Source organism: Stylophora pistillata, chromosome 13, assembly GCF_964205215.1.
Source record: "Stylophora pistillata chromosome 13, jaStyPist1.2, whole genome shotgun sequence".
In the NCBI taxonomy this organism is placed as follows: domain Eukaryota; kingdom Metazoa; phylum Cnidaria; class Anthozoa; order Scleractinia; family Pocilloporidae; genus Stylophora; species Stylophora pistillata.
This window is the reverse complement of record NC_142531.1, coordinates 3,474,785-3,491,456: the sequence shown is the minus strand read 5'-3', so window position 1 is coordinate 3,491,456 and position 16,672 is coordinate 3,474,785. Positions and strand designations below refer to the sequence as shown.

Sequence of the window (16,672 nt, the reverse complement as noted above, 5' to 3'; positions counted from 1 at the left end):
CATATTCTTTCTAATTAGCTTAAAATTCATTTTTGATAGAACACACGATAAAGAGGCTAATAGCCCCAGGCCCTATGAATAAATTCAATTCTGTTGTTTATTATTGTTACTAAGTACTATAAAAAGTGTGACGAGTTTAATAGTTTGTTAAGAGATTGTGCCTAAAGATTTTTTGTAAGGAAGACTCGAAAACGTTTAAGATATTATATCCCAGGGCGTTAAACACTCCGCTGCTTCGCAAAAAGAAGAAAAAACCCTGAGAGCAGAATGAATAAAAACTATCATTCATCAGCGGAACGTCATTAACGAACGTATAAATATGACAGATAGCTAGTCATCTAATTAGCCAATACAATAGAGTCAACAACGACCTAAAACCTAACTGAGCAATAAGCAAAATATTATAGCGGCCTGGGCCATTAACGAGAACGGAAAAACAACTATTTGGATGCGAAATAGCCACGTTGTAGACAAGTGGGTGGGCTACCCTCTCTGTGACTTTTTGAGGTAGAACGTGTAGAGAGTAGTTTCTTTCGATGTTTACTCAAAAAGGTGTAAGTTATGTACTTGTCGTCACGTATGCCACAGTTAAAACTCACAAATATGGAGGTGTTCCCTTGTATCAACTGGCAGGTGCACAATTCAGGCATCCGTGGGTCTACAAGTGCTATTTAAAGGGTGGAAGGTAATTTGAGCTACAAAACCGAAAGCAAGGTAAGTGGTTATGAAAACCACCCTTTCTATCTCTAGCCCTTCTTTTAGTAGATCGAAGCAATGAAGTTCAGGTATTCTAGTAAGTTGCTTGCCAAAGAATGACGTTTTTATCTCGATAACAAAAGGGATTCTTAAAGCTAAATTCAAATGCAATTCTTTTCACAACTGAACGAAACTGGAGCTTGATTTAGGCGCCTATTTCAATCTACATTAATACCATTCCTTGTGAAAACTCGTTTAAACCTTTCAGTATAAATTTAAAACTTTTCGACGATTTTTCATATTACGTGGAACACAGATGACAAGGTTCCTCAATTAGGAAAATCTGTTCTATTCTTGCAAGCTATTCAGCAAGATTTACCAGTTTGTTAAGAACAATCATAGGGTAGATAGAAATTGAACAGTACGCCACAAAAACAACGAGAAACTCGACTAAAATTTCAAATAGTTTTTCCTAACTGTCTTTGAGTTGGTTTACACATGTACAGCGACAACGCTTTCTCAAGTTGTATGCAGTCATTTAAACCATTGCCAAATTTTTCTCCTTCCAAAAATATCGCAGAAGAGAAGTACATTTCGCGAGGTTTCATTTTCGCGAAGTTGACCGAAAGATTGCGTTAAAGGGAACTAATATAAACAAAGTCACGAGGCAAACCCAAATTCAAATTTAAGTTGAATTTGGGTTGACTACTTCGATGACTTCAACTTTTCACAGGTGCAAAGATGAACGTCTTCGTTATACTACTGACCTCCATTTCCGCAGTATTGAGTTTGTTACCAGTTCTACAGGGTCGCTCATCTTTCATTCAAATTGTGGAAGATTATTACCTAACTGGTCATGTCATAGATCGCCTGGAGGCGACCAGTGTCTTATCTTGCGCCCATCTCTGCCTGAAAAGCCATCCGCTATGCCGCTCAGTAAATTACGGGGAAAAAGGAAATATGATTTGTGAACTGAACGATGAAGGAACAGGCGATGCCGAAGCTAATGAACCATCCCTTGTGCCTATGCGTGGATATATCTTTGGTCAGATGCTCAGTGATCTCACGGTTAGTAAAGCTTAATTAAAGTTGAGGCAAACTCTGACTCGGATACGTTGCCTTCAGCCAGACAAAAATAGAAGCCATCACGTTAGCAGCTATGGAGAGTTGTTCCAGAGTTTTTAAGCCTTAACATACGGTATAATTAAAGAAAGAGAGTGAGTTTAAGCTCGAGTTCCTTTCTTTTCAGGATAGAAAAATGAATGAATCTTCTGGGGAGACAGCAAACACAGGTAAATGTCAGCACTAAGATTATGAGGCAGCTCAGTAGGGTAGGTAGCCTTGAAAGTTTAATTCCAATTTGCGGACATCTTCCTGAACAAATCATTTCCACTGACAGAGGACAAATTGTCCTCGAGTGCCGCAAACTTCTGTCCATTTTGACAAATGTAATTACATGAGATGATTTTTGCGCATTGGAGTTTCATAAGCATTAGCTAGCCTTAAATATGAGAAAATAATTTTCAGGCAAAACCTTTGTTTTCTCAACACAGGGAGCCAGAGGAGCAACTGGACCGACTAGCACATCTGGATACGTAGGAACACAATTGGAAGGCAAAGTCACTTTAAATGTTGGCATTCAAATTTGGAGTGTTCCCAAGACCGGAAGCTACGTTATCCAAGCACAGTGGTGCCTCTGGCGCTAATGGAACGCATGACGGGGTTAAAAATTCTTGGAGGATCGGTGGTTTAGGAGCCAGAATCATAGGAACCTTTCAGCTACAAAATGGAAACCAGCTGAAAATACTAGTGGGTCAGGAGGGTAATCGCACTACGGACCCTAAGACTATTGATAGGCCAGGGGGTGGGGGTGGGGGCAGTTTCGTGACTTTCTCGAATAATACCCCACTAATAATTGCTGGTGGAGGTGGAGGTGGGGGAATACCGTCGCAAAAATTTGAAAACGGTGACCCGGGTCAGTCAACAGATAATGGCACCAGGTGTGGAGGAGCTGGGGGGTATGGCGGAAATCCCTGTGATGCTAACACAGGACTGGTTAGTCTCCGTGTCCCTGGGGGAGGGGGAGCGGGACTGTTAGGGAACGGAGGGGGTAAACCGGGCTTCGCAATAAGTTTTATCCACGGTGGAAATGGAGGAATAAGCCCGGGTTCCAATGGGGGATTTGGTGGGGGAGGTTATGCTTTAAAGGGTGGTGGTGGAGGGGGCGGGTACTCCGGTGGGGGAGTTTCAAGTATCCCCGATAATGGGGTGGCAGGGGGAGGGGGTTCGTATAATAATGGCAAAAATCAACAGAACATGGCAGGTGTTAACAAAGGCGATGGTAAAGTGATCATCACATTACGGAATTGATGTAAAACTGCGATTTTGATAAGCGCTGGGTATGCGGTAAACTTTGTGTAACTTTAGATTGATCACGACACTTAGCTTTGAAAATTTGGATCGTTTAGCCGTTAGAAGTATAATTCCAACCTGATAAGCGAACGGGCTTCGCGCTTCTACGCTCTCATCATTGTGGCGAGAGGCCATCGATTCTCGCAAGACTGGAGGTTCCCGCTGGTTATTAAGGTACAGGGGGCCAGTAGATGAAAATGTATCACTCATTTGCTTCCTTTGCTGTCAAGTGTAATGCAGCAAAGTTTTATGCTCTCATTATGAATTTGAACAATTCGGTATTCTCTTTTTTCTTGGCCGATAACAGCTGAACTGGTAGTACGCAATATCTCATAATGTTTATGAAACTCTTATTATAAAAATTACAACTGTAATCATAGTAACAATAATATAATAAGTATATATATAATAATATATAAATAACGATAACAATAATAAATAATAATATTAGTAATATATGTACACGAAAGCAAGCTCCAAATGGTTGATTTTCATACATTTTTCAGCTCCAATATTAGTCACCAATTAAGCTAAGAAATCTATTATTCACCAACATTATTAATAATATTAGTGACCAATTAAGCTAAGCAATTTCAGAGTGCTGAGGAGCTCATTTAGAAAGTGAATAACCGTTTCTCACCTCCCAGAACGTAATCATGCGTCTGACTTCTTCGTGAATACCTTTTCTGTGATCCATTGAAATCCAGTTTTGATGATTCGTTGCTTTTATTTGGAAAAGACAACACCTTCTCTGTTCAGGCGCCATTTTGTTTCTCATTTCGCGGTATAAAGTTAGTCAGCGGTCGATACGTAAATGTGGTGTAACAGGACAGGGCTGAATAATGAAATGCTACATCAGAGGGTGTGGTCATCAACCCGGGCCCATGTGTTTTGGGTCTAAAATTTTGCGAAATTAGCGGAAAGTAATGGGGGCTGACTTTTAAAACCGAGGAACTTTGTTTTCGTCCAAGGCATTTTCCTATTTCTAGAGGTTTTAAGGAGAAAATTAGTTATGGAAAATTTTTAGGGGTGTACCAAGTTATTTGAGGTTGTTCTGTAAAAGAAAGCCGTAAGAAAAACGACGCCTCGAAAAAACAGAATAGGAAATCAACCCTACAAACTACTCAAAAGATCGTTTTCCGCGGCAAAACCTAGCGCATGCGCATATGTTATTCAACTCTGTTGTGTAACAGAGTCATAAATCGCAACGTCACAGCGGTCGAACGTCTGCAAATAAGCGAACGTGATAGTTACAAGAAGTCTTGAGAGGAGTTTTTTTGAGAAAGTCATAGCTAATTTGTCTAAAAGGAGGTAATTAGAAATAACCACACGAATCAGTTAGTCACAGTGTTTTAAAACCCTATAACTTCTGTAAAGCTCAATAGGATACCCCTAATTTAAGAAACGGCTTTGTTTTATATAAGTTTTGAGTTCTCCCTTTCCCAATTTAGGTTTCTTTTTAGAAATTTCTCTGATCATTTGAATTTTTCTCGCGCATATTTCGCGTGTCAACAGTCGTTTGTTATGTTTTCCTTTGAAATTGAGGCGGGAAATTGACGCGCCACCCATTGAAGCACTTGAGCATGCTTGATCGGTGTCTGACCGCTGTGTTAATCCGAACCGACAGATAAAGGTAGGATGTTGACCAGTCGATACGATAAAAAATGCTGACGGAATTTATTTTAAATAAACTACCAGATTGCGTTTGAACATCATTTGACCCGGTTACTGTTTCACCAAGCACTAATTCACCAATTCATTTTGCGTCTCCATAAATTAAGTATTGATGCTTTGAGGCGTTAATCACACCTTTTCACGAAATAAAATTTTTTCACTATTAATGCTTCTTCAGTCTTCAAGGTGCAGAGCTTTCCTTGCTGAGCCATCTATACAAAAAAATTGACAATCGCTTCATATTTTTCCTGTTTTCCTGATATCATCTTTGGTTCTCCGTGCTCCAGAATGTAATCCTAAAAATGTAGACAAACCAAGGAGCAAGTTAACAAGATATCAATGAACATCAATAATAAAAAAACATAATACAAAAATCCTACCCTAGTTTGCAATTCCCATTACCACCCCCTCAAGTGCACGTTTTACTCGTTCCTGGCATCACCAATTCAACATGGCGGTTTGACTATTCACTCGGAATATTAAGCACTCCCTTCCCCTCCCCCCCCCTCCCCATATAAAACGCCAGGCTAGCAGTCTACATGCACTGAGATTGCTTACAATTTCTCTCCTATGAGGTTGAGGTTTTTCCTCGGTCTAGAAAAAAACATAGCTTTGCTTTGTGGTTACCTCAAGCTCTTCCAAGGAAGTTGTTCCCTTCTCAATTTTTGCCCCAATTCCTTTATCAAAACTACTGTAACGCTCCTACACAAACAAAAACAAAAAAACACAAAAACAAAAAAGACAAGAAAGGCTACAGATAACGAGGCCAAGGTAAAGATAAACATTTCACCAGAAGTTTGGATTCCGAATCATAGACTAATATATCAACCGGGAAGGAATGGGAAGGGGACTGGGTTTCTCAGTTGGTTGGTTGGTAACCTTAGGTGGGGTAAGAAGGGAAGACTTTTTATCGTTGAAAAAACAAACAGGCTAATAAATAATTGAACAGAAACACAAAAGAAAATTCAAGAAAATTCATTATTGGGCAGAACCTGCTCCTCTCCCACCATTCGCGCAATTGAGCTTTGGCAAAAAGAATTCTAAAGGAATGAGATATCAAAAACAAGCGAAACCACATAATATAACCAAGGCATTACACTAGGAAAGACATCATCAACTGACCTTAACTAATGCATCCAAGGTTCCGTCTTCTATGAGTTTGGCAGCGTTCTTAAGACCACGAGAAAATGAATCCATGGCACCTGAGATGATGTGAGAATTTGATTTGTGGAAGAAATTACGTGCTAAGGTCTGTACAAAATTGGACCACGAGCAAATGAATCCATGGCACCTAACATGATGTAAGAATTTGATTTGTGGAAGAAATGACGTGCTAAGGTCTGGAAAAAATTGGACCACGAGCAAATGAATCCATGGCACCTGATATGATGTAAGAATTTGATTTGTGGAAGAGATGACGTGCAAATTGATTCAAATTTTCCCGCCAAAAGTCTTAGTATATATACGAAAAATTTTTCTTGATACCTTCTTAATTCATTAACTTATGATTATAGAAAATTTAAAACAAATACTTTGTTGAATATGAAAGACAATAAAAGATGACACAAAAAAACTAATCCCTTTATTTGATAGACGATAACACAAAAAGACAACCAGCAAATAAATATTCAATTTATAAAAAAAAAAAAAAAAAAATTGGCGCATGCGTATTTTGGGCCGTATTTTTCTAAGTCTTTTGGCGGGAAAATTCACCACATTTGAACAGAAGTTACTTACAGAACAAATATATGATCAAATGCGCGTGCCCTTTACAAGAATTGAATCGACGAAATAACAACTTAAGAGTCTCCGAACTTGGCGTTTGAACCCTAATTCTGACTCTGCGCTTCATCTGTTTTATAACTCTGATTAAATCTTGTCTTTGTTATTTGAAGCACAAGGGATCTCCTGCGGTCAGTCTGCGAAAAAATGAAAATAAACCCAAAATTAACAAATGCTGTAGAATTTAAACCTTGCTTTCTCAAGCACGTATTTTGCAACGGTTAGACGAGTAAAACTAAGTATTCAGTCAAATGTTTAAATTCTGTATCACTTTACAAATGAGGGTGAAAGTGAACGTAACCTGGAGTTAACGATAAATTTAAAACAGTCCCTGATAGATGTTCTGATAAGGTCGAGGAATTCAAGTTAAGCTTTTCGCCTGCTTGTTTCGAGCTGAAAGCTTTTAATTTCTGTCAAGCTACAATAGGTAATTAATCTATGCTCGCTAGCGATTCCTCTGAGATCATAAATGAAGTCTCGTGCAATAACGGCATAATTTTAGTCTGCGCTTGGTGAACTATATCTCGGATCAGAGTGCCTGTTCAAATTTTTACGACGAGAAAGTCACACAAGCAACAGAATGAGAAAATTGTCGCAAGCTCCCGGTAGAACCATGAATAAAAATATGAGCTCCTAATGTAACTCGTGGTGCGTGAGAATTCACGAGAATGAATATGCAAATTACAATAAGAAATAAAAATTCAAGAATGACTGAAAAGCTGGTAGTTACTCCTTTGAAATTATGTTCTGAGAGATAGCTTTGGTAAAAGTTTTGAAAACAAACTATTTACTTCTGTTATAAATTCGTTCCCAGTGAACATCTTTAAATCAATCAACTAAAAACTAGATTCCTTTGGTATCCTATCAGTGTTAGCCCTTCAACTCCCAGAATTGATTAACATGTAACTTCTCCTCATAATATTCATTCATAAACCAGCAAACAAGTCATAAGAATATTCAAACGTATCAGGGAGTAGTCGTTATCTTTATCAAACAACAAATTCTCATCACTGGTTTGGAGGAAAAGTGTTGCAGCTAGAGAGGAGAATTAACAGTCAGATCTTTAGAGTTAAGCAAAGCCATTTGATATTGGGTTTTATTATATAGATACTAATGAAATACCAGGATTTCTCCTTTTACTAAAAAATCATATCTTCACCGCGCGCAGTGAAGATACTATTTTTATCTTTCACGTGTGAGGATATTGGTGTGGCCATGGTTACCAACATAATTACCCAATTGCTGTTTCGAAAATGAATAAAAAAAGTTGTCTTTAATGTGGAAATTTCATCAGTATCTATATAATTAACAGAACATTACATGGCCGCTTGGGGATACGAATTTTATCTTCTCGTGCTGAAAGTATCTCTTACGAGTGAGCGCAGCGAACGAGTGAGAGATACTTTCAGCACGAGGAGATAAAATTCGTATCCCCAAGCGGCCATGTAATATCCTCTATAGAGAGTTTGCACATGACGTCACAAATTTCGCGGGAAAGTTGAGTCGCCATGTTGGTGTTCCACATTTTTCAACATGGCGGGATATCTTCTCTCAGATTATGCGAACACGCTCGATCCCCACGTGAAAAGACGTTATTTAGAGAAGATTTCTTGTGTTGGAATCGATCCTTTCTTGTTATCAGACAAAAATACGATCCAGAGTGCCTGCCTCTGGTCGAATCGATGAAATTATTGTTGTTTTTGATGCTTGACACGAGTTATTACAGTAAAGACTATTTTAAGGCGCATAGAAGTCTACACAACAAGGTTGTAAACATGAAAGTGTTGCTATTGAAACTTATGAAAAGATCATGAAGGAAAAGCACATCAACTTTCAGGTAACGAAATGTGGCACGTTTATCAATAAACAATATCCATGGTTACATGCCACACTTGACGTTTTGTGTAGGTGTGATTGCTGTGGGAATGGATGTGGGGAGGTCAAAAGCCCCTATTGTTTAAAGGATATAGACTTGGAGCTGTATATTAGCAAATACAACTCATGCCTACTTTTACCAAATCCAACAGTAATTATTCACTGCTGAAAAGCTTTATTGTGACTTTGTTGTTTGTGGTTTTCGTGAGCAAATTGATCTCTTCTGTGAAAGAATTTTGCCTGATGTCAGACACTGGCACTCTGTTGTTTCCAAACTTAATCACTTCTGAAGATACTGTGTGCCACCAGAAATTTTGGGTGAAGTTTGTCTCGTTCATCCCCTTATCCCAATTGTTTTTGCTTGTTCTTGCAGACTGGCAGCTAGAGGGCCTGTGGTAACATGCACAAACCAAGCATGTCGCATCTCTACTTTTCATTTATCTCGTTTGAAAATTACAAAACTACCTTACAAGTGGTTTTGTCCCCTGTGTCTAAAAACACCAGCAGCCAAAAATGAAAAATCAAAATGCAAACAGACGAGAGATATTGTGGATGAAGCTCTCAAATTAGATTTTATCTGCACATGCAAACAGAAGCCACTGTTCAGATAAACTGCTGAAATGCCACAACCCATTTTGTCACGGTAGAAAGTTTTTTCATTTGCCCTGCTTATACTTCAAGCAGGTGCTGAACAATGCAATGACAACTTGGGAATGTATGGTGTGTAAATCAGGAGGAAAAACTGAACAAAGTTGTTAATGACACTTTTAATGCAACTGATGTGATAACTGGTGTTTCAAAATACTCTTCAGAAAAGTCAGCATCACTTGCAAAGCTGAATGATTGGCATTACCAATTGATTTCATCACCCAATGGTTGGCTTGACTGTGATATTATCCATGAGGTACATGTTTGTCTAAGGAACATTAATCCAGATGTGGAGGGCTTTCAAATACCAACTTTAGGCCCTGTTAGAAACTTCAATCAGGTTATTGGGGAATTTATTCAGATTCTGCATACTGGCAATGCCCACTGGGTATGTGTAAGCTCAGTTGGGTGTGAAGATGGCACTGTCAACCTGTATGACAGTTTGTATCATAACATTATTCTAAATGAAGTACAAGAGCAGGTACTCAATCTTGTTGGACGTTCAAATTTTACTACTATTGAAGTTGTCCCTGTGCAACAACAGACAAATAGCACTGACTGTGGAGTATTTGCTGCCACCTTTGCAACATGCCTTGCTTATGGTATACACCCTGAAACAATGCAATTTGATGTCCCTAAATTGAGAAACCATTTGTATCAGTCTTTCAAATCTGGTGTATTGAAAATGTTTCCTAAATTTGAGACAGCTTAAGGTACATCTACAGTTAAAAAATTTTTGGAGAGAAAGAATACCCACTTTATTATAGTGAAAATAAAAGAGTTGCCCGATGCAATGGACCTGCATACTTGAATGCTCAAGATGGAGGGTAGGGACCCAGTCTACGTTGAATCGATCCCAATCTTTCGCAGCTTCTTCTGAAACGAAGTGCCGGCTGCAGACCCTATCGCGTTCTTAAATATCATCAGTTAAGTCATCTCTACTTATCGCACAGATCCACATTCTTCTTCGCTCAGAAGTAAGTCCTTCGGTGAACTCTCCTTGACTTTACTGAACACGTGGGACACGAAAAAACATTACTTTTTCGACGTTAGACCACTTCTTCCCTGTTTTGTTCTCACAGCTAATGACAAGGCAAAGGACTGTGATAACGAAAATATAAATATTACACGATTGACTTCTCAAAACCGTAAAATGTGCTCCAAATGTTTCCTGTCACAATACTCAGAGCTGATGATCATGGAACACCAACATGGCGGATGCAGTCGGTTACCATGACGATAAAGAAATTTGGTCACGTGAGTGAAAACGCTCTATACCAAGATTTGGATTAAGGTGGCAATAAATACTTCACAGTTTCTCTGCTTTGGTGAATACCTACAACCACAAAAACAAATCGGATTAAAAAAAAAAAAAATTTAACGTTTAAGCTTTTCTGCTTTCTCAGTATAAAATATCTTTAAGCCGGCCTACTGTACATATATGTATAAATACAATAATCGACTGAAATACATGCAATCAAACCAGTTTGTACAAAAGAATAGAATCTTTAATTTCTTTGAGCAAATGGTAATCTTATCGAGAAATATCAAAATTGGGAGCATGCCATATATTTCAATCCAGTTTTAATTTGATAATTAGGGAATACTCGCGGCAATTTCATGTTATTTGCATATTTTGTTTACATCGCGCACTTGACAAAATTCACGCGTGAAAGTTCTCTGCTGGTGGTAAGTCTTTCCTCGTGGATAAAAAATAGAAATCAAAATTAGAGAGGAGTCCCTGGGCAAAGAAAAAGAAAAAAACAGGCCCAAAGAAGAGAGAACTGGCACCATTTTGTCAGCAAAAAAAAGCAATCCTGGCACCCCCTCTCGACACTGGCATCCAAATGACGAACAAAGAAGTCACCATCAAATCTACATTTGTCATACATTAGGTTAAAAACGACGCTCCTTTCAATAAGCAAGTACTGGCCTTTATACAAAACATAGGCAATCGCCTCGCCTCGCCTCGAATCGAATGAAATCATAAATAAACCTACCCGAGGGAACTCATTTTAGCGATAAGGGTATTTGATCAAAAATTAGACACAAACAGCAGTGATGAACATATCAAACTTGCACATTTTGATTATGACTTGTGTTTCGCATGCCTTGACGTGGTCAGCAATGGCTAAAGTATTGTCATTTTTAGCGAGGGCCTTAAAATGTTCGGTTTTTCTATCGTGAAGCCGTCGATTAGTTTTACCAAATGAATGTAACAATCATTACAATCCCAGCAATTTACTTTGTAAATAACTCTGGATTGTTGTGAACGATTAAGACGGTCCTTGTAAGGAAAGAAAAATTTTATGCATCGAGTGTTCTGAAAAACGATTTTTAGGTTAACAAAAGAATACAATTTGTACACACATGATTTCAGGCGTTTAGCGACTTGGTTGCTTTGCAAACTTAAGTAGGGAAGTAGGATAATGATATCTTTCTTAGGGACTGTAGACAAAGGGATGTTATGCTAATGTCTGCTTTTGGTCAACACATCATTGATATGATAGTTGATTATGCCTTGTGGGTAGCCATTCAGCGTGAACGCTGAACGTGAACGTAGCCGCTTTCAACGTGAACGTCGGAAGTGAAAAGCTGTTGCTTTATTAATCTACTCTAGTGTTATTGTTTATTGTTAAGTAAATAGTCTGAATTTCAGCTGTCTCTTCCCTTTACCCCAAGGGGGCGCGGGAAAGAGACTCTCTCTCGCGCCCCATCCCCCGTTAGGTTTTAATCTTGGTTCCAGTCCCCTCACCTTAGTTATATCTATATATATAGCTGTTTTAAATTTCAACGGTTACTTTTGGAAATGTATGTTGAGTACATACGAAACGTCAAATCATAATCAAAATGTGCAAGTTCAATATGTTTATCACTGCTGTTTGTGTCTTAGTTTTGATCAAATTACGATGGCCGAAGAAAAAAAGGATTTACGATTTACGATTTACTTAAAGTGCCCATAAACCCCCAAATTTTTTTGGCTTAAATAAATCTTTTTATAATTCTGAGTAAAATTGTGCAAAAATTTTTGTTTTTGGTCAAATCTGGAATTTTAATGAATTTTTTAAGTCTGGTTTTTTCTTCCCACGATCGAGTAAAAGGGAGACTGGGACTAGTGACGTAAACCCGGACAATAGAGAAGACACGAGCTGGAGATGCGTAGCTTTCTTTGTGCGCCGTTGAAAACCATGTTTATTCGGTTGACATTTGTTTTCTGCGCACACGTTGATCAAGAAATGGCTTCGTACGACTTCATTCCGACCTCTAGTTCAGATTCTGAAGTCTCAGAAATGAAAGATTACGACTTGGAAGTTGATGGTTCACCAAACTCTAGTTCTACGGACAGCGATGAGGGAGGCACGCACGAGGCATATGGCGACGATCCGCTAGCGGACGAGGAATGGATAGAATTGTATAAACGAGACAGAAAGGAGGAAGAGTTCCTAGAGAAGGCGCTCCAAAAGCGCCTAAATGGTATAGAAAAAGTCTGAGACTGGCAAGTTGCCGGCCGCGATAACCTCACTCCCGTTGTTGCTAAGCTTATCAATAAGTGCACATTGGTTATAATGCCAGGTACATCCATTGTCTAGGTCTACATTTGATCGAAGTCACAACACGCGAAGCTCACAGTCCGGGTTTTACGTCACGATTTACACTCGATTCATTCCCTTTCGGCAGGTTCCGCTGCTCGGTCATGGGTTTCCGAATCTCGATTTTCGCCACTTTGAAAATTCATAGAAAATTCGGCTTTCAACCAAAACTTAAAATTTTTTGCGCCATTTTGCTCAGAATTCTAAAAATATTTAGTTAAGAAAAAAAAAATTGGGGGGTTTATGGGTACTTTCAGCTGTCTGTCGATTCGCTACTTTGCTTTTCAGCAGTTTCTCCAGCTTTACCTTTTTTGCCGCAGGTTTTTTCTTTGTCAATTTTGCCCATTACTCAGAGTTCAACAGCGAGACAAAAAAAAACCCTGACTGTTATGCGGTACTTTTCCCGGGAAAATCTTGATGAATTGTCATTGACGCCAGGAGGTCCCGTTTTTCCATTGGTTCGCGGTTTCGGGAGGCGAAATAATCTCTTGGTGCGGCGCTAGTTGTTTAGAAACCTTAGGGAGCTAAAATCTCGCATGTGATTTAGAGAGGAATACATCCACTTTGAGCGAATTTATAGGGTATGTAGATTTCACCGATTTTCGTGAAATTTCGCCAAAACATGTCAGGGATAATGACGAACGAAAGATTGTCAGGAAATTTTGATATTTGAAATATTTTTTACGTTGTGTCCATTTACGCAACACGTTTCGCATATTTTACGCTACTCTAACTTTAGATGCGGATATCCAGACAACTAATCCGAATATCAGAAAAGCCTGACACACTTTTGTTGATTGATGCCTTGTGAATAAGTCTGTACAGCCATTTTGCTCGTGCTGCGGAATCCCGGCGATACCCGATAAATTCAATAGAAGGACCCTCGGTCGTTTCACGCCTTAGCGGCTCCTAATAGTCCCTAAATGCCTAATTTATATTTTTATCGTAAACTGCATTTATTAAGCTTTCTTTTGATGTATTGTTTGTTAGGGTTTTCTTGAAACTAGCGCGCGTACGAATTTTTTCCCGGAGGACACCCGCGAAGGCGGGAAGTAACCATGAGATTTTAATTGAGTCAGGATTCAAAAGAAGTACTGTAACATTCACTTGATGAAAAACTCTATCAGCAATTTGAGAGAAAAAAAGCAATGTTTGAGCCTACCGTTTGATTTGGTTTAAGTCTAGCTCAAAAGAGCAGACATCTTTAATGATTAGGCTCAAATATCTCGGATAAATCGTGTTCGAATGTAGTTGTCTATCAGTTGATGATAATCCCTAGAGACAATTTGAGAAACAAACATCGATTAAAAGAACATACATTACAAATTTCATTTCAGCCCTATGTGCGCTACATTTTTCAAACGAGTCTCTGAGATTTTTATTGAGATCTATCAAAAAAGGTCTATTTCAGTCGGTGATATATTTCAAGAAGCAATTTGAGATAAAAATAGTATTAAAATTTGGTTTCAGCACGTGGAGTGGAAGTACTCAGGCTCTAAGATCCTTTTTGAATCACGTCAAAAAGGTTCTACATGATTTGATGAGAAATACAGAAAGAACTTCGGCTTAAAAATATCTACTTTTGAATGGTACACTTATGACTCTAGCTCATAAAAATTGGGCCACAGTGGTTAACTATTAAATTGAAAAAAGGTTCACCTTTGTAAGACTATAACACCGTTAAACTTTAAGCCCTGAGTTAGTCTATATTGTGGCTGACAAGCCCCTATGGGGGAGCTTCAATTAACGTATATTATTATTATTCTAATTATAATTATTATTATTATTATTATTATTATCATTATTATTATTTATAAACCAATTTTACTGTAATAGAAAAATCCGAGCCCCAGATAGGACTTGAACCCACGACCGTGATCTAGTCGGATGCTCTATTATTATTATTATTATTATTATTATTATTATTATTATTATATTATCAGAAATCTATGAATTCTGGAAGAAAAAATTAAGAAATGATAACTGTGGGAACACACTTAATATTTTGAAAGGCCTTTCTGTTATTTTTTTGAGTATCATCCTGGTATATCATTTAAAAGCAACAGGATACCTTGCAAGAATATTTCCCAGCCTTGTATCTGTTATTATAAATCCTTTTTACTTCAGTTTACTCTTGAATCAAGATTGCCTTGCTAAAGTAAAGAATCCTCAAAACGTTTTAAAATCTTTTAATCGCGGTCTGGGGCAGGATGACATTTATTTGAAGGTTACAAAAGTAGTAGTCTTTGTGTAAGGCCGGACTAGATTCAAACAACCATTTTGATGCAAGCAGGAAGTTAAATGCAATATTTGATAAGTTCAAGGTCATGGACGAGCTTACGGGAAATACATGAGCCAGAGACTTACACCTTGTAAAATGTCTGCACTTCGCTTATAAGTAATCTCTTTAAAAAGATCTAGGAAAGGTTGGACGATCGATATCATTCTTTCAATTATTCTCTAATCTTAGAACTTGAAAATAGTTCGATATGCTACCGTTGCTATGGTCACTTGGTAAGTCAGATAGATGGTGTGGTTGCTATGGTAACTTGGTAAGTCAGATGGATCGTCGTAATTTGTACAAGATGACGAAGCATTCTTAAACACTGGTGAAACAGTTAAAAAAGTATTCATGGTGGAATTAATTCATGAAAAGAACAGTGTTGAAAACAACTGAAAGCCACCCCGATCAGATATAGAGATACAAGAAATCAGCCATAGAAGAAATTTACTAATTTCTTAATTTGCAGGTGTTCAGCTTTTTAATTATTGATTGAGTCAGTTTTGAATTGCAAACACTAGGTAGATCCAAGTTCAATCTTTCAACGCAAACAAATAGGCCTAGATAGCTAATTTTTTATAAAGAGCAAATGATCTAACCTTGTAGTTGTCATGTATTTCTTTCCTTCCTTGACTTTCGTGATTGCGAGGTTTCCTCATTTTATTCTTGATACTGTTTAACGGGGAAAACAAGAGAAAAACATATTCTAAACAGGTTCATACTTGAGTGCTTTTTATTCTAGATAATGAAAATTTAACATCTAGATCGAAAATGTGATTCAGAGCCACTACATTTCTGCCACCAAATTTAATGTCCTTATAAGTCTTATGAAACAAAGGCATCAGAAAATATGAAAGCACGTACTGTCTTCTGCAGCCTCTGTGTGAAAAGTGCGAGTCAACCCTGGAACCCTTAAACCCTGAAACTAGAGTCTACGTAATAACGTTTTCATGATTACACTCATACCTGGCTCTCCCTTCTTTGGCAATGTTCATATGCAATGTTGGAGGGTAACGAAAAGAGCAAGTGGGTTTAGAACACACTTTAGGTCAACACACCATAATCATCAAAGCTAATTGAAAAATATATACGTACAGGAATGAAAAGAAGATGATTAACTAAGCTATTAGCTCATTAAAAATAAGTACGAATTTCTCTCGTTGCCACCAAAGTCACGTTGAAGAAGAACTGTCATGGCGGCTGCCACTGAGGACTTGTTCAAGCCACAGTGCGCTATATGCATTACGCCCTTCCTTCTTATATCAGTGACTCTGTAAATAATTTTAAAAGGGCCAGAAGGACAAAGATGAATACTGCATTACTATCCAAATTTGTCTTTCCAAAGATTATTCACCTGAAGAAATGTCGTGGCAAATTGAAAAGCATTAATCCTCGACTTGGTATCTGAACCACTTGATCCAGCAAAAAAAATACCCGCCGACCTGGCCGGACAGAACAGACAATATCCAAGATATAGTAGGTCAAAACGATGAGTTTCTTGACTCCGTAAAAGCTAAAAAAGACGCTTAAATTTCTTGTAGTTCGTAAGCTCTTTCCACGTGCAAAGCAGAGCGCAAATATGAATATTAATTTTGAAAATTATTTGTAAGTCAAATGAGTTTCCGACTTCAAGAGGCGGGTTCAAAATAATCGCGTTCTTCGGTCAGATCCGTTCAATTAAAAAAACCAAGACGCCTTACTTTAAAAAAATTTT

The 16,672-nt window shown here is 38.1% G+C and overlaps 1 protein-coding gene and 1 pseudogene across 4 annotated transcripts; one reads left to right on the top strand and one right to left on the bottom strand.

Annotated features, from left to right (window-relative positions):
- The first annotated feature begins 523 nt into the window (after positions 1–523).
- On the top strand, positions 524–4,818 carry LOC148717303 (uncharacterized; annotated as a pseudogene). The gene is made up of 3 exons (XR_015994483.1): positions 524–1,764; positions 1,946–1,988; positions 2,224–4,818. The product of XR_015994483.1 is annotated as an uncharacterized LOC148717303 (transcript).
- LOC148717302 (uncharacterized) lies at positions 4,762–16,548 on the bottom strand. Of its 3 annotated transcripts, XM_088742635.1 has the most exons (6): positions 16,313–16,548; positions 15,558–15,630; positions 6,520–6,701; positions 5,905–5,984; positions 5,410–5,484; positions 4,762–5,078 (listed from the first exon to the last, which is right to left on the bottom strand). In XM_088742635.1, exons 3-6 carry the CDS (start codon positions 6,632–6,634, stop codon positions 4,995–4,997), a joined length of 354 nt encoding a protein of 117 aa, XP_088598761.1. In that variant the 5' UTR covers positions 6,635–6,701; positions 15,558–15,630; positions 16,313–16,548; the 3' UTR covers positions 4,762–4,994. The 3 variants fall into 3 exon arrangements, with proteins under 3 accessions (XP_088598761.1, XP_088598763.1, XP_088598762.1); XM_088742637.1 differs by lacking the exon at positions 6,520–6,701 and having other exon boundaries at positions 5,905–6,073; XM_088742636.1 differs by lacking the exons at positions 15,558–15,630; positions 16,313–16,548 and having other exon boundaries at positions 6,520–7,582.
- Positions 16,549–16,672: the final 124 nt, after the last annotated feature.